Source organism: Chanodichthys erythropterus, chromosome 17, assembly GCF_024489055.1.
Source record: "Chanodichthys erythropterus isolate Z2021 chromosome 17, ASM2448905v1, whole genome shotgun sequence".
Taxonomy (NCBI): domain Eukaryota; kingdom Metazoa; phylum Chordata; class Actinopteri; order Cypriniformes; family Xenocyprididae; genus Chanodichthys; species Chanodichthys erythropterus.
Window position 1 is genome coordinate 19,219,169 of NC_090237.1, and position 17,288 is coordinate 19,236,456.

At 36.7% G+C, this 17,288-nt stretch overlaps 1 protein-coding gene across 1 annotated transcript in view; it reads right to left on the reverse strand.

Moving 5' to 3' along the window:
* Positions 1 to 15,200, reverse strand: part of pitpnm3 (PITPNM family member 3) — a 111,738-nt gene extending 96,538 nt beyond the window's left edge. The window contains exon 1 of the mRNA XM_067365506.1: positions 15,121 to 15,200. Within this exon, the coding sequence (XP_067221607.1) occupies positions 15,121 to 15,145 (25 nt within the window). The 5' untranslated portion in view covers positions 15,146 to 15,200. The remainder of the gene's footprint in view (positions 1 to 15,120) is intronic.
* Positions 15,201 to 17,288: the final 2,088 nt, after the last annotated feature.

The following is a 17,288-nucleotide window of genomic DNA, read 5'->3' on the forward strand; positions in this document are numbered from 1 at the left end:
AGAAACAGCACAAAATAACACCAGAACTCAATCAGTTGTTTCATTAAATTACTCAGAGGAATACTCTCATCGTTAAGCCTGCATTACCAAAGAAAGTGTGTGCGCTTGCAGCATATGTGCCGTGCGGCTTGTAAACACCTCCGTTTGGCAGCTCAAAGTAGCACTGCACACGCTGTGAAACAGCACATATGCCACAAAAAAACACTAGTGTGATAAATAACTTAGCATTACGAAGCAGAACTGTGATACTGCATGCCTAAAAGAGCACAAATGCAAAAACTGATGCTGCCAATTTTTGCAAATACTGACAAAGGCTGTATTTCTAGGCAGTTCAGGCTAAACCCCACTATGCAATCTTTTCCATCCTTTATGATTGTTGCTTGTCGCATCTTGGGTAAAAGCCAAGGGAAACTATGCAACATCAATGATCTTAGGACTTTGGATACAACTGACAATGCTGACTGGACGACATTCCAGAAGATTTGTCCTTAGACAGCAAAATCGTGTGCTCAAGGCTTCTAGAGAAGGACCAAGACCAAGCCAAGTCAAAAGGGTACAGTTGCTTATACTGCAACAGACAGCATGCAAAGGTGAGTGTAAAATCACAGCAGCAGGGGAGAATACATTGGGCAATCCTCATGCAGGGTCATAATATCAAGAGGGGACTGTGAGTAAACTACGGGGAACAGAGCCACTTGATTGGGTTACTCGAGAGCTGCCTCCTCTGCCTGCCAAAGCTCAGCTGAGGACTAAAGCTCACTGTGATGGACATTAATTGTGCTTTTACATAACCAGGAAAATACAAACACAAAATCGAGACGTTCTGTTAACGAGAATGCTGTCTTTCATATCGCTTCTGATTTGTGATCAGTTTTTGCCACCTCATGTCTACTGAAGTGAGGCTGCTCAACAAAGCACATCTGCACACAGCTCTGAAAGGAAGTGTTTGTTTGACATGGCGGCGTGTGAAAAGGTGCTCTCTGAATTGTTAGGAATAAAGATCCAATTACGAACTACACAGTCATCAACAGTCATCTTATTCCTTTTTGATCATGTTGTATTACATGCTGAACATCTCGATGGCATCCATAAATAAATAAATACAGCCAAGAATAATGATTTTTGTTAACACCCTCCTTTGAACCACAAAAAAAAAAAAAATAGCATGTTTTAAGTGTACTGCTGAACAATGAATAAAAAGTTAGATTCTTCAATCATTTTATTCTACTATTTATAATGCTTTCTTCTTGGTTGAAAAATTGTCTTTGTTTACCTCACTCATACTATATAAGGAGAAAAAAAAATCCACTCAAACTTCATTGTTATTTGTACATGAATAAGACTTTCATTTTTTTTAAATTTTCTTTCTCATCTTTTTCCATTAAACCCCCCGTACTAAAAAACAGATGCTACTATAATTCGCCACCAAAAGCAACACTGTCCGAAAATGAATTAAATGATGAAGAGATTTCTTTAATTTTATTAAAGCAGATGTTTTAAAAGAACCATCTGTCTACTACAACAAAACTCATCTAGTTAAAACATGTATACACCAACAGTTGAACGTTTTATCTCATCTAGTTAAGCCCCTGGTTAATGAAGCTAAGCCAAAAAAGAAAAAAAAAAAATCGTCGCATCAAAATAACAACCAAAAAATTGAAACCTGAATTGCCTGTAAACAAACAAAAGCCAGACTGCAGTACTACAGACGGTCATGAAAGGCTGTCATTCTCCCTTTCTCTCACAGGACCGCAGGGTAGCAGTGAGTCTGTCACTGCCTCTCGCGCAAGGCTATTTTTAGCACTGTGCTCTACCCCAATCATTGTGCAAGTTTGCTAGAATACAATCATTACTGAGGAAACCTGAATCTGCCCGGAATTGTTCAGTTTGTAATGAGGTCTCAGGTAGCTTCTAAGCATTTTATTAACAGCTAAGGAGCATGAGAAAACAGGACTGAGTCCGAGACATTTACTGTAGTTTTTCTCGTTTCAGCAAGGGAAACCATTTTTGCAGATATCAGGCAGGTTTAAGGCTTCTACGTGTTGATACACATGTTCTAGAAAGCTCAGAATTTTTCACGTGACTGACCTGCCCAAGACAAACCTGCCATCACTTGCCATAGTTTCACAACTTCCAATGGAGAGAACATGCACACCGTGTCGTAACAAAACCAATTTCACTAACATTGAAACTACAAATAGCTAAGTTGTCGTTTTGTCAACAGTGCCAATAAATTATTACGATGTCAACAAAATTGATAAAACATGGAGATCATGTATGTACCATTCAAACGTTTGGGGTCTGTGTGATTTAAAAAAAAAAAAAATGAAATAAGTCTGTTATGCTCCCCATCCCCAAGGCTATGTTCACGCTATATATTTCACGTGTGACACAGGTGGAAGATAAAGCAAACGTGCAAAGACTAAGTCAATGGCCTTTACTAAAAAAAAAAAGGTAAAACAACAATGTCAGATGATTTTGACATGGAAAATGAGATGGAGTTTTTTGCCCTACTTCCGCCTACTATGAGTGGCGCATCGTAGAGCTAGTGCAAGATGTGCATTTGTGGTTAAAAAGTATATAAATGTTATTATTTTAGAGAATGAATGATCATTTCACTAGATAACACCCTTATTCCTCGGCTGGGATCGTGTAGAGCCCTTTGAAGCTGCAATGAAACTGCAATTTGGACCTTCAACCCACTGAACGCTGTTGAAGTCCACTATATGGAGAAAAATCCTGGAATGTTTTCCTCAAAAACCTTAATTTATTTTTGACTGAAGAAAGAAAGACAACCATCTTGGATGACATGGGGGTGAGTAAATTATCAGGAAATCTTAATTCTGAAGTGAACTAATCATTTAATCACCAATAATCGCAATAAACTCTGTGTTTACGTTCGATAAGAAACGAAGTCTCATCCCTCAAATTATGGCCATTTTATCATGAAATTCAAACAATAAATCCAGTTTTGATAAATCCATACAGATCACTGTATGGACACCTCAGTTCAAGCAGAAGCGCGGAGTGCAACTGCAAACAATCCCTTCCTCTTTAATGCTAGTTACAGATTAAACATGAATGAACATCTGAAGGTATGTTGAAAGATACAGTAAAACTTACTGAGACGTATCTTAGAAGACCTAAGACAGTTGAGCAACTAGAAGCCTGTATTAGACAAGAATGGGACAACATTCCTATTCCTAAACTAGAGCAATTTGTCTCCTCAGTCCCCAGACGTTTGCAGACTGTTAGAAAAAGAAGAGGGGATGCCAAACAGTGGTAAACATGGCCTTGTCCCAACTTTTTTGAGATGTGTTGATGTCATGAAATTTAAAAACCAACTTTTTTTTCCCTTAAAATGATACATTTTCTCTGTTTAAACATTTGATATGTCATCTATGTTGAATTCTGAATGAAATATTGAAATTTGAAACATCCACATCATTGCATTCTGTTTTTATTCACAATTTGTACAGTGTCCCAACTTTTTTGGAATCGGGTTTGTAGAACTAAAGTGACATTCATTAAAAGATTATTAGTTACATTTCAGAATGCACCTGCATTCTTTTGCATTTTGTGACTTTTAGTCATAGCTTTCAGTCGAATGAAAGACTATTTTTCCAGTCATAATATACTTTGTCAATGAAGATTTCTTACAAATAGTGTTAAAATATTTGCTTGTCTCATTCTTGTGAACCCAATATCTTGTGAACCCAATATCATATCTTAAGCTAAGTGTATCATCACACCCCTAATTGTAGTACAGTATAGTAAAACATATAGTAGAATACAGCATGACAACCCCATATCAGTCCCTTGCAGATCTGAAGGATAAGAGCAGCAACTTAAAAAAAAAAGAAAAAAGAAACTGAACAGTAAATGAAATCAGAGATATATAAACTAAAATTTTAATAAAATTATAATGCAAATTTTCTTGTCACACACCACTCCAGGTGCATGGTCTCACAGTTTGAGAGCCACTGATCTAGAAGATACTTGGTGATCTATTATGCTTTGCTTAGTTACATAAATTCATGAGTTTTCATCAAGTAGAAACGTCCTTGATGTTTTTAACAGGAATAACAGTCATTTCGCACTATACTGCGTGGGTGCAGCAAGTGCTGAATTATTGGGTGTGGATAAAAATAGAATTTCATTTTCTCAGCGACAAAAAACAAGCAAGAAACAAAATACACGTGAAACCGAAGTGAATGCTGATTGCTGAGAGATAATACTAGATCATCTGAGTCTCACAGTCTGACAGCCACTGATATAGAGAGAGCTATTGACTGAAATGCCATTACACAGATATAGTGTCACAATGCCTTCAATCAAAAACCCTAAAAAACAGATCAGCGGGAAACAAAACCAAACAAAACAAAGGAAACAAAGTGTTTCTCATTTGAATGTACATCACATGGACGCCACAGGAAAGCTTCTTGACTGAGGTGCACATTAATTGGTTTGGAAAAAAAACAAACCAACTTTCCAATTCAATCTTGCTACTCTGAAGAACACAATCAGTATTCCAAAGTCAAGCCAAATTATTCCAAAGTCAAGCCAAATTAGTTTTTGAGAACTGACACAGAAATACTACTATCTGTCACTAAAAGGTCTCTTCCTGAGTGGCCAAGATTACATATATATCACTAGAGCACCCACTATGACCCCTATACAAATTTACACAGTAAAATACCATTTCCATTGCAACAGTAATATACCATAAAACAATGCATTCTGGGCAATATCGGTCATTTTAAGACAAGAGGCCTAGAGGCTACTTTCTTGAAAATTACAAATAATATTACCCAGAATGCATTGTAATATACAAAAGTAATTTACTGAAAAAACAATGCATTCTGGGTAATATTTGTCATTTTTAGAGACAGTAGCCTATAAGGTATTTTCTCAAAAACAACAAATAATAATAATATTATCCAGAATGCATTATTTTTATGGTATATTACTGTTTCAGTGGAAAACAGTATTTTGCTGTGTAAATATGTTTAGTTTTTTACATTTATTTTTTAGAGTGTATGTACATGTGAAACATGTAACAGTACATTAATAGAGCTTTACTCAAAAAATAATGTGAAGAAACATCTACCTGTTACATCTGAAAGTGTATTTTGAACCATTTCTAAAGAGACCTTCACCAGCCTGAGCATGTGAATTACTATTAGCAATGCGTTCTTAGATCTCTTTTTCCGGAAAGCCTTCTTTTTTTTCCCAAGAAAGGCAACATGGATGGATTGTGCACACAATGAAATGAATTTTGTGCAGAGGGAAATCACACCCCTTTGAAGCTTTGAGATCATGCAGAGCTAGACTTACAGACAAACATGACATGATGGTTTGACTCACTGAAACTGCCTTTGATGCACTCTAGGGCTCTTTTGCTAAGGGAATATCACTGTGACTTCTAAATAATAGAATAAATGCGAATATTCATTTAGTGGTCTGTATCCTTCTGACTGATAATGAATGAGCATCAACTACAAAATATATAGCAGGGGTACACAATTAAAAGTTGGAAGAGGTCCAATCTCCAAATGTTCTTCCCAACAAACATTTAAACAATCAATTGTGCCAAAATAAAGTACAACGCTGTTTCAGGAATCAGTGTTGACTAAATTAACAAAAGGCAATGTGCATTTCAGGATAATATTATGCAATTTTTTAATAAGACATACTGTGATAAAACCTAAATATTCACTATGCCGATTTATCCAGTATAAAATCTCAAGTATTTCATTTAAAAATTCATAAATTTTAAAACATTTCATAATAAAAATGCAAAGTCAAAGGTGACTAAGATGATTCAAATATATACTTTTTTTAAATAAAAAAAAGTAAGATTTTCTTCTTTCATGCGAGTGTTAACAATAACTGACTAGCTGTTGCATTTATGAGTCTGATCAATTGGAGAAACTAAAGTAGAATACTCCAAGGTCTCTATGCTGTGCCATTGTCCTGACATTCAGCAAGCTTTCTATCCCGTGAATGAGAATAAACAATAGAAAGAACCGATTTACTGTTTCTTATATTGAAATTCCAGTGTATCATGACATGCACTTTTCCTCCGTGGTATATATGCCACTATAATTTGTCTCTGTTTGGATTTTTTTTTTTTTTTTTTACGATTTGGATGCTAACTGATGACTAATTTGTGACTTTTGTTTTGATCTACAGTGTAGTAACATAACATATTTACTGATTGATTCATTAAAGAGCTTTGACTTTGGACAAATATGAATATAAAAATCCTGAGAAATAAATCAAAATCCTAAAATAAGCTGAGACCAAACAGACACCCATGAAGAATCCTTGCTATTTAACATATAAATGAAGCCAGCCAAATAGTGCCAAGTGTTTGCTGATTGGATGTCATTTCTGACAATGTTAAGGAACAAATTTAGTTCCAGTGATGACGTCTCCACTCAGTGATTGATGACACATTCACATTTACAAAGCAAATACTGCCTTGACTTCCTATATGACAGAGAGAGGAGAACTTCTTGGCTGATTTAGAAACATGCCTGAGGTGTAATCCCTATGGCAGCTTATTAGCAGTCTATAGATGTTACTGTTATCCAACTTATGGAAACTGCTCTACTTAAATGAAAGACAACATGGATGACAGGCTGTCACACCAATCTCCCAGAGAGCTTTATAGAGCTTCACATTCAAAACACAGATGACACATGCTGTGAGCTTCATCTCCTAACAAACCACTTAATTGCTTATGATCATAAGCTACAAAACATACTGACAGGATAACTCGAGGCTAAGATCTGACATTCTCTTCACCGGATTCCTGACCCCAAGAGACTGATCAATGAGCTACATAATAGTGTTTGAAAATGAGTATTTTTGCTAAATATATATGTTGATTAAAAGCAGAAGTGTCATTTTGGACCACCAGCTTCACACAAAAAAAAAAAAAAGAAAGAAAGAAAGAAAGATTTGGAAGTGTAGTCCGAAGTCAACAATTTTCATTTTTGGGTTATCAACCCCTTTAAGCTGGGTTGCTTTGAGAAAAATTAAGTATATAAAAAGAATACAATCATTAGAGTCCTCAAAACAAATCTCTGCTTGCATATACCTCAGCAGTCAATATGAATCACATAATCAATAAACTTACAGAAATACTGCAAAGCACCACATTACCTGACATTTAGAATAATTTAGAATCATAAAATGCAAAGGGTAAACTTTCCTCCAGATCAATAATTGCTCTGACATGCTGGACTGGATGTGCTGCCATAAACAGATTAAATTGGATATATGTATGCCAAGATTTTCTGTGCAACGCTCAGCTCTAGACTCTAGAAGCAAACATATCAGAGTGTCCTACAGAATCTATATCTTTAAAGGGTTAGTTCACCCAAAAATGAAAATAATGTAATTTATTACGCACCCTCATGTCGTTCTACACCCGTAAGACCTTTGTTCATCTTCGGAACACAAATTAAGATATTTTTTGATGAAATCTGATGGCTCAGTGAAGCCTCTATAGACAGCAATGCCATTGTAACTCTCAAGGTCCATAAAGGTACTAAAAACATATTTAAAACAGTTCATGTGACTTCAGTGGTTCTACCTTAATATTATAAAGCGACGAGAATATTTTGTGTGCCAAAAAAACTAAATAACGACTTTTCAACAATATAGTGATGAGCTAATTTCAAAACACTGCTTCTGAGCTTTACAAATTGGATCAGTGATTCAGAGAGCCAAAGTTATGTGATTTCAGCAGTTTAGCCATTTGATAGGAGACCCGAATCACGGACTCGATTCATAAAGCTCCGAAGCAATGTTTTGAAATCTGCCCATCACTGTACTGTTGAAAAGTCATTATTTTGTTTTTTTTGGCACACAAAAAGTATTCTCGTCACTTTATAATATTAAGGTAGAACCACTGTAGTCACACAAACTGTTTTAAATATGTTTTTAAGTACCTTTATGGATCCTGAGAGTTACAGTGACGTTGCTGATTCCTCACTGAGCCATCGGATTTAATCAAAATATCTTAATTTGTGTTCCGAAGATGAATAAAGGTCTTCTGGGTGTAGAACGACATGAGGGTGAGTAATAAATTACATAATTTTTAAATTATTTTTGGGTGAACTAACCCTTTAAGAGAGACCAAAAGCTCTCCATCTCTCTCTCATCAGCCTCTTTCAACATTCAAGGAGTCTTGACAAAACAATTCATGTCACTGACCAATCCACCCTTAGACAGAAACTGACTATGTAGTGCATACTGCACAGGATGCACACAGGAACAAGACAGACCTCTCTCAACGACTTTCCATGTGGAACACGCATTATGAATGGCTTATGGGGTTTTCAAGACCACGCTTTGCTTAATTTTAAGTGTTTGAATTTCACACTATACTGTTCTTATTAAATGACCCTGACTGAAGCATACGGGAGGAGGAAAAAGGCTGACCAATGGATCATCACTCTGCAGCTGGGCTCTTATTATGTCAAAGATTAATCAAATGTACAGTCATATTCTACCACCATCTGGAAGAAACAAACATTCAGATAAGATTTATACAGTAGCTAGAATTATTACCATAGGCTATGTATTGTCAAGAAACCTTAAAGGGATAGTTCACCCAAAAATGGAAATTTGATGTTTATCTGCTTACCCCCAGCGCATCCAAGGTGTAGGTGACTTTGTTTCTTCAGCAGAACACAAATTATGATTTTTAACTCCAACCGTTGCCGTCTGTCAGTCAAATAATGCTAGTGGATGGGAACTTCTACTATAAGAGTAAATAAAACTTGCATAGACAAGTCCAAATTAAACCCTGCGGCTCATGACAACACACTGATGTCCTAAGACACGAAACGATCGGTTTGTGCGAGAAACCGAACACTATTTATATAATTTTTTAACTCTAATACACCACTATGTCCAACCACGTACAGCACTCGTTAGTAAGGTCTTATCGCGCTCTGACAGTGATGTCTCGCTCTCATTGAAGTATATGCACGAGACATCACTGCCGCTGTCAGAGCGCGATCAGACCAAACGAATCGAGTGATGAATGCAGTTGGACATAGTGGTGTATTAGAGGTAAAAAATTATATAAATACTGTTCGCTTTCTTGCACAAACCGATCGTTTCGTGTCTTAGGACATCAATGTGTCGTCACGAGCCGCAGGGTTTAATTTGGACTTGTCTATGCAAGTTTTATTTACTCTTATAGTAGAAGTTCCCATCCACTAGCATTATTTGACTGACAGACGGCAACGGTTGGAGTTAAAAATCATCATTTGGGTTCTACTGAAGAAACAAAGTCACCTACACCTTGGATGCGCTGGGGGTAAGCAGATAATCATCAAATTTCCATTTTTGGGTGAACTATCCCTTTAAGAAAAACATTATATGATAAATAAAACAAACTCAACTCATGACACATTTCCTTATAAGCTATTTTGTTCCCAACACTATTCATAAAAACCCTAATATATTATTTGCTAGTTCTACTGGGGGTCCATAAAGTTACTGCAGGGGTCTGTAAACTGAAATACAAAAATAAACTTTAAACTTGATCTTTGGTAATGTCATTAATGAAAAATATTATAGATGGACCAAAAGAGCATTTTACTTATTTATTTATTTAAACCAATAACAGATTTTTCGAATTAATTGGTTCTTTAGTTAACTTTCAAATAAAAATTCAGATAATTTAGGGTGCGTTCACACTTGTCATGTTTGGTTCGATTAAAACGAACCCTGGTGCGATTGCTCTGTTAGTGCAGTTCATTTGAACATATGTGAACGCCATCCGAACCCTGGTGCGCACCAAACAAGCGGACCGAGACCGCTGAAAAGATGGGTCCACTTCCAAACTAAGGGTGCGTTCACACTTGTAGTTTGGTTCATTTGGTCCGGACCAAAGAAGAAAAAAAAAAAAACATTTAGTCCTGGTCCGGTTAGCGTTCACATTGGCAATTTTATCACCGAACCAAAAGATACCGAACCTTAAGGCACAGTGATACATTCACAACGTGATTGGTCGGATTTTATGACGTATTGCCTATTTTGAGACGGAACTTACCGAACATCCAAAACAGTGCTGTTTTCTGAGGTAAATGCGCTCGTTGTGTGTGCAGCGGTGCGTAGCCTGCATGTGATGGTATTTTGGCCAGCTGGGAACTCGTGAGGAACTTATAAAATGTTTAAAGTAGTAAAAACAGCGGCGGGAATCCATCCGTCACACACACAAATGATCTGCTGCGTGGAGACGCGCATCTGATGCCTGTGATGGGCAAACTCGCGACTATGACAAGAAAAACCGACATGCGTGAGGATTCTGTCCTTTTTAGGGTCTCGTCTTCCTGTTTTTGGTTCGGTTACATGTCTTTGGTCCGTGTTGCGTTCATATATCATTCGAACCGCACCAGTTTGGAAGCGGACCGAGACCCGTCTTTTCAGCGGTCTCGGTCCGCTTGTTTGGTGCGCACCAGGGTACGGATGGCAGCGTTCACTGTTCAAATGAACCGCACTATCCGAGCAATCGCACCAGGGTTCGTTTTAATCGACCCAAACATGCGGTTCGAATGATATATGAATGCAACACGGAAGACATGTAAACGAGCCAAAAACAGGAAGACAAGACCCTAAAAAGCACAGAATCCTCGCGCATGTCGTTTTTTTCTTGTCATAGTAGCGAGTTTGCCCGTCACAGGCGTCAGACGCGCGTCTCCATGCAGCAGATTGTTTGTGTGTGTGTGTGACGGATGGATAACGCCGCTGTTTTGACTACTGAAGTTTACACATTTTACTTCATGAGCTCCCAGCTGGCCAAAATACCATCATATGTAGGCTACGCACACACAACGAGTGTATTTACCTCAGCACACAGCATTGTTTTGGATGTTCGGTAAGTTCCGGCTCAAAATAGGCAATACGTCATAAAATCCGACCAATCACGTTGTGAATGTATCCCTACGCCTTAAGATTCAGTATCTTTTGGTTCGGTGATAAAATTGACAATCTGAACGCTAATCGGACCAGGACTAAATGTTTTTTTTTTTTCTTCTTCTTCTTCTTCTTCTTCTTCTTTGGTCTGGACCAAATGAACCAAACGAACCGAACCGAAGTGTGAACGCACCCTTACTCACCCCCATTTCATCCAGGATGTTTATGTCTTTCTTTTTTCAGTTGAAAAGAAATAAAGGTTTTTGATGAAAACATTCCAGGATTATTCTCCATATAATGGCCTCCAAACGGTTGAAGGTCAAAATTAGTTTCACTGCAGCTTCAAATTGTTCTACACGATCCCAGATGAGGAATAAGGGTCTTATCTAGAGAAACCATTGCTCATTTTCAAAAAAAAATAAAAAAAAAAATAAAATTTTATACATTTTAACCATAAATGCTCATCTTGAACTAGCTCGCTTCTTCTTCTTTATTAGAATTCTGGCAGTGTAGACACTGCTAAGTGTATTACTGCCCTCCACAGGTCAAAGTTTGAACTAATCGTTATATACTTCCACAAGCAAATTGTATATGACAATTTAGTTCATGGTTTCTCTAGATAAGACCCTTATTCCTCATCTGGGATCATGTAGAATGCTTTGAAGCTGCAATGAAATTGTAATTTTGACCTTCAACCGTTTGGAGGCCATTTAAGTCCACTATAAGGAGAAAAATCCTGGAATGTTTTCATCAAAAACCTTCATTTCTTTTCGCCCGAAGAGAGAAGGACATGGACATCTGAGGGTGAGTAAATTATCAGGAAATTTTAATTAGAAAGTGAACTAATCCTTTAATATCAGGTCTACTAAATCATTGCCTCTAAAGGACCCAACATAGTAACACATTTGTGCCTTTAACATGAAACAATGGTGTTCACAGATAAAGTAACTTTTGCTAAAATAAAAAGTTTTGTTAGCTAACTGATTCTTGAGAGATGGGACAAAACATGTCCAGCAATTGTAACTGCTATTAGGTTTAAAAATAAAAATATTTTCTATTTTAAATGTTATGAGGGATTAATAATAGAAAGTATTTATCACAATTATCCCCTTCAATTTAATTTTATCATTATTATATCAAATGTATAACACTTATTGTCTTCTCACTACATCTAAAACAGTGTGAACACAGAGAAGGGTTCAAAAATTTGTATGCAATAAAATGGATAAAAATGTTTTTTTTTAATGATGAAAAAGCTTGTTTTATAAAAAGCAATACTTGATAATATTTCATGTCAGAGCAATATTGTTTTTCAATGACACATGCATGTTTTATAAGATTTCCAAGTTGTGTCCCCACTTTTTGTCAACACCGTCAGACATTTATTAAAATGTAATAATATCAGGGAATATCAGGGGCAGCTGTCACTCTGAGGGACCCCCTTGCCACATTCCACCTCTGCAGAGTACATCAATGTCAGACAGGCTCTAGTAAGTTTTATAATTTTAGAATATTTTAAATCTTAATGTTAATATTCCCTGTGTCACAACCATGATATGTCAACACCCTCTTCCAATTCATGAGGAAATTATTCAAAATTTTTAGATTATTTTTTTCTCCTGAAGCAGGTTCTATTAGCATATAGCATCAACAGAGAAAACAAAATGGCTACTACATGAACTCCATTTGTTTTGTGAAAGAAATGCCAATATGTCAACACCGTCAGTGTCAACACCGTCAGATTTTCTGTCTGACGGTGGTGACAGGCCAATGACGGAGTTGACATTCAACATGAAGTCATCATATTTTTGTGGTTTTCAAGTCATTTTTAATTATATTAAATATAAAATAGTGTATAGTTTTTCTAATATTGTACTAATACTAACTATATGACCTGACAGCGTATATTGCTTTTGTGGATTAGTCATCACTTCTAGCAGAGTTAGGCTTAATTTAATTATTACCCTGCTGCTCCGATAAGCTTTATAATGGCAGTGCACAGAAACTACCTGTTTAAAACTCAAAAAGTGTATCCATCCATCATAAATGTACTCCACACAGCTCCGGGGGGTTAATAAAGTCCATCTGACTTGAAGCAATGCATTTGTGTAAAAAAAAAAATATTCATATTCAACACATTATGAAGTAAAATATCTAGCTTCCGCCAGACCGCCTTCCATATTCAACTTAGGAAGAAAGTGTAAAACTCTAACAGTTAAAAATGCTTCTTCCTTAGTTAAATATGGATATTTTTTTAACACATCGTTTCGCTTCAGAAGGACTTTATTAATCCCCCAGAGCTGTGTGGAGTATGTTTATGATGGATGGATGCACTTTTTGTGTTTCAAACAGGTGGTTTCTGTGCACTCCCATTATAAAGATTAGGAGCATCAGGGTGATTATTAATATTTCTCCAGTTGTATTCGTCAGAAAGCAGAAAGTCATAAACACCTAGGATGGCTTGAGGGTGAGTAAAGCTTGGGCTAATTGTCATTTTAAAGTGAACTAATCTTTTAATCCTTTACTTGCCCTCATGTCGTTCCACATAAGACCTTCAGACCACAAATTAAGATATTTTTGATGAAATCCAAGAGGTTTATGACTTGTCCATAGACAGCAATATAATCACCACTTTCAAGGTCCAGAAAGGTACTAAAGACATTGTTAAAACTCAAGTGGTTCAACTTAAGTGCTGTGGTTCAACCTCAATATTATGAAGAGACGAGAATACTTTTTGTGCCCAAAAACTAAACAAAAATAACGATTTTATTCAACAGTATCCTCGCTTCTGTGTCATTCTTCTATGCTGTTTATATGTTCAGCGCTTCCAGGTTCTACAGATATTGTTGAATAAAGTCATTATTTTTGTTTTGTTAACATACTCACTGTTTGTTGTGTTTGTTTTAATAGAGTAATTGATTGATTCAAGTATTTGATAGTTAACATGACTACAAGTCAGGTTTTCGTCAACACCGTCAGATGTGTCAACTCCGTCAGATGAATATTTTGATATATCATTATGATATTTTATATTTGTTTAGGAATTGTTGGTCATAGGTAAAAATGTAATCTGTCTGCTAACATGAGAATGGGTTTTGAAATGTTAAAATCATCTTGATTTTTGTTAAAGATAAAGTTAAAGTTATATTTCACAGTCCAATTTAAAGAAACACAAATGAAAATCTTTATAATAAATATATATACACATATTGAAAGTATTTTTTTGTGGCCTCTGTCAGCCTTGGTAAAAATGAGTGTTTACTATACTTTTTATAGGTCTTGCATAATGTGAGTGAAAATTAATTTGTGTTTTTGTTGTCTGACGGTGTTGACACAATATAAGTGATGGCAAGGTAAAAAGCACATTTTGATTAAAAAGAGTAAAGTTGGGAGGTTGTATCAAAGCATTGCTCAGTAGCTTATTACATGTAAGATACATAAATGTAGTTTAATTTGCCTGAGAATAAGGTTTATTTTTTTTCAATATTGCATCCTGTTTTGTCCCACTTCTCAAGAATCAGTGAGCTATTCATTTTCAAGTCAGAAAAAAACAGCACTTTAAGCTTAAACACTTTATTCTTTATCAATATAATCTTTATAAAAATAAAAGGTAAATATAAATTATTTTTTAATGATTTATGGTTTTATAATGTAAAAACGCGCACCAAAAAACTAATTAGAACAGTCAAATCAGTTGGCTAATATATAAAAAAACAATTCGGTTTCTAAAAGTCATTATTCAGTGTTAACAATAAAACCTACAATCTATATCGTATTAGGGCTCGCTGGATTGCCTGATAGTCTGGTATAAGGGGTCCCTGGCTCAGATATAAATGACAACTCCTGCCGTAGATCCTAAAAACATTCTACATGCCAGAAAAAGGCCACTTTGTTTAGAGAATATGTTAAGATGAAGACAAGAAAAAGCCAACGTTTGGACTGTTTCTCAAAACCATAAGCACTGGAATGAGCCCATGACGCCCAAAAACGCTGTCTAGGTAGGCAGCTCACTAGGTTTTGAGACATAGCCTTGGTTCATCTCACGCATTCCAACAGATTGACACGGAAAGTGAAGAGAGCAAACTGACTGTCCACTCTTCCTACAGTGATACCGCAGCTGCACGTCCATCCCGGAGATGTCACATCACATACATACAACACAGAGACATGTCTCACCTTTCCCTCTGGTTTCTTTAGCCATCCTGCGTCTTTGCAGTTAGTTTGGACAGTACGCACGTCTCTTCCCTCTGTCCTTGTCTGCGCGCGGAAGAAGCGATTTAAAGTCTACTCGCGTTTCATGTTTTAAGATGCACTGGAAATGACATGCGAAGGTGGAAGTATCCATTAACGCTAAGAGAAATCCTTGTGTTGAAGTAAGCGCTGACTTGGGGCTGTTTGTATGTGTGGAGACTTTGCTGTTGTCCTCCTCTCCTCCTGTTGAGCTCGAGGTGTGATGTTCGACTGCCTCCAGTGGCTCTGCGCGAGATGCAGTCAACTTGGAAACCGCCAAGCGCATTAATGCAGGCTTCAGACCACCCGCCGTCATATATTAGATAGTTATTTATTCATGTACGTATTTTAAATAATAATATTACTCTAGCGCCTCCTTAAGGATGTTACATAGTTCATATATGCCATGAAATAAACATTGATAAGTAATAAATGAATTTCCTGCAATGGCCTACCTTTTGACTTTTGTAACTTAAAATAAATGTCTATGCTGAAATTTATATATCCCTATAAAACGGTATAATAAAAAATAAAATGACACCAAGTAGGCCTAATGAAAAGTGGTTGACAGCGTAAATGGGGCGTCAAAAGTTAATTTGAATATTTTTAAGCCATAGCTACTTTAAACTTTAAATATAATATTTTCTGTAATTTTATCCAACAGACTGCAGGCTAGTTATTAAAGTCAGACAAACCAACTAATACCACAAAACATCAAAATACATTAGGCTACATTTACAGGTTTATTACATGCAATGCGCCATTTTGTAATGAAAACGAGGCTCAGGGACACTTTCTTTTCTGTTCGTCAAATGGCTGAGGAATTTGTTCACTTTATATCTCGTTGTTGAATCTTTTTATGTTCATAGAAGAAGCAGCTGAAACTAAGTGGGAGGACGTTTATTTTTGCTGTGAATAGAATGTTAAAATATGGTTTCTTAGTAGGGCTGGGCGATATAGCCTATCGCATGCGACTGTCACGCACATTTCGTCAGTAAAGCCGGCAATACCGCTAAATCTGTTAAAATATGGTTTCTTAGTAGGGCTAGGCGATATATCGCATGCGATTGTCACGTGCATTTTGTCAGTAAAGCCGGTGCCCTGATTACCGCTAAATCAACATCACCTGCTTTCAAATGAAGCGCCATTTAATAGACAGAGCCGTAGTTCACTGACAAGCTATGCAATATCGCGTTCATTATCGAAGGAGATTCATCTGCAATAATGAACGCGATATTGCGTAGCTTGTCAGTGAACTACAGCTCTGTCTATTAAATGGCGCTCCATTTGAAAGCAGGTGATGGCGATTTAGCGGTAATCAGGGAACCGGCTTTCCTGACGAAATGTGCGTGACAATCGCATGCGATATATCGCCCAGCCCTATTTCTTAGCCTAGTTTTTACCATCTGAAAGTGAGTGACATGACAGAATCTGTCTCCGCAATTGAGGAATGTCTCAAAACTCCTCTGAGATCATAGTTAAAACGGTTGCAAAAAGAAACAACAGGAAAACTTTCAACAAGGGCCTTAAAACATTGACAAACATTTACCTTAAAAATCCCTCAAGTGCTTCAAAATTTGGCCAACAGTATAACTTTCATTCAACCGACACAAACAACAGTTGCTGAGGGACCACAGGTGCTGTCCATGCCTTCCGGCAAACTAAGTAACAGCAAAGGGGATTGTGAAGTAGAAAACAGAAATATAAATACCTTCACCCTGCCAATGGCACTATATCTCTGTAGTCCTGTAGTAAGATGACTGTGCAAAATGTTAGCTCAATCATAAATCATGATGTTGCGATTCCTCCTCAGGCCTTTAAATAACCAACTCCATCACAGTACTTCCAACATCAGTTCAGCTGATTAATGCTGGGGTGTAATGACTATAAAATATGAGTCTTGTGCTAGCTGTCAAACAGTAATTGAAAGAAAAAGTAGCAAAATCAAGGCCAAGTGTGGTGCATTTCTATGTACATGTTTAACAGCTCATTGTCTGAATGAAAAGTGTTCTGAGTTGCCATGCACAGTATACTCCGATCAGGCATAACATTATAACCACTGACAGGTGAAGTGAATAACACTGATTATCACGACACCTGTTAGTGGGTGGGAT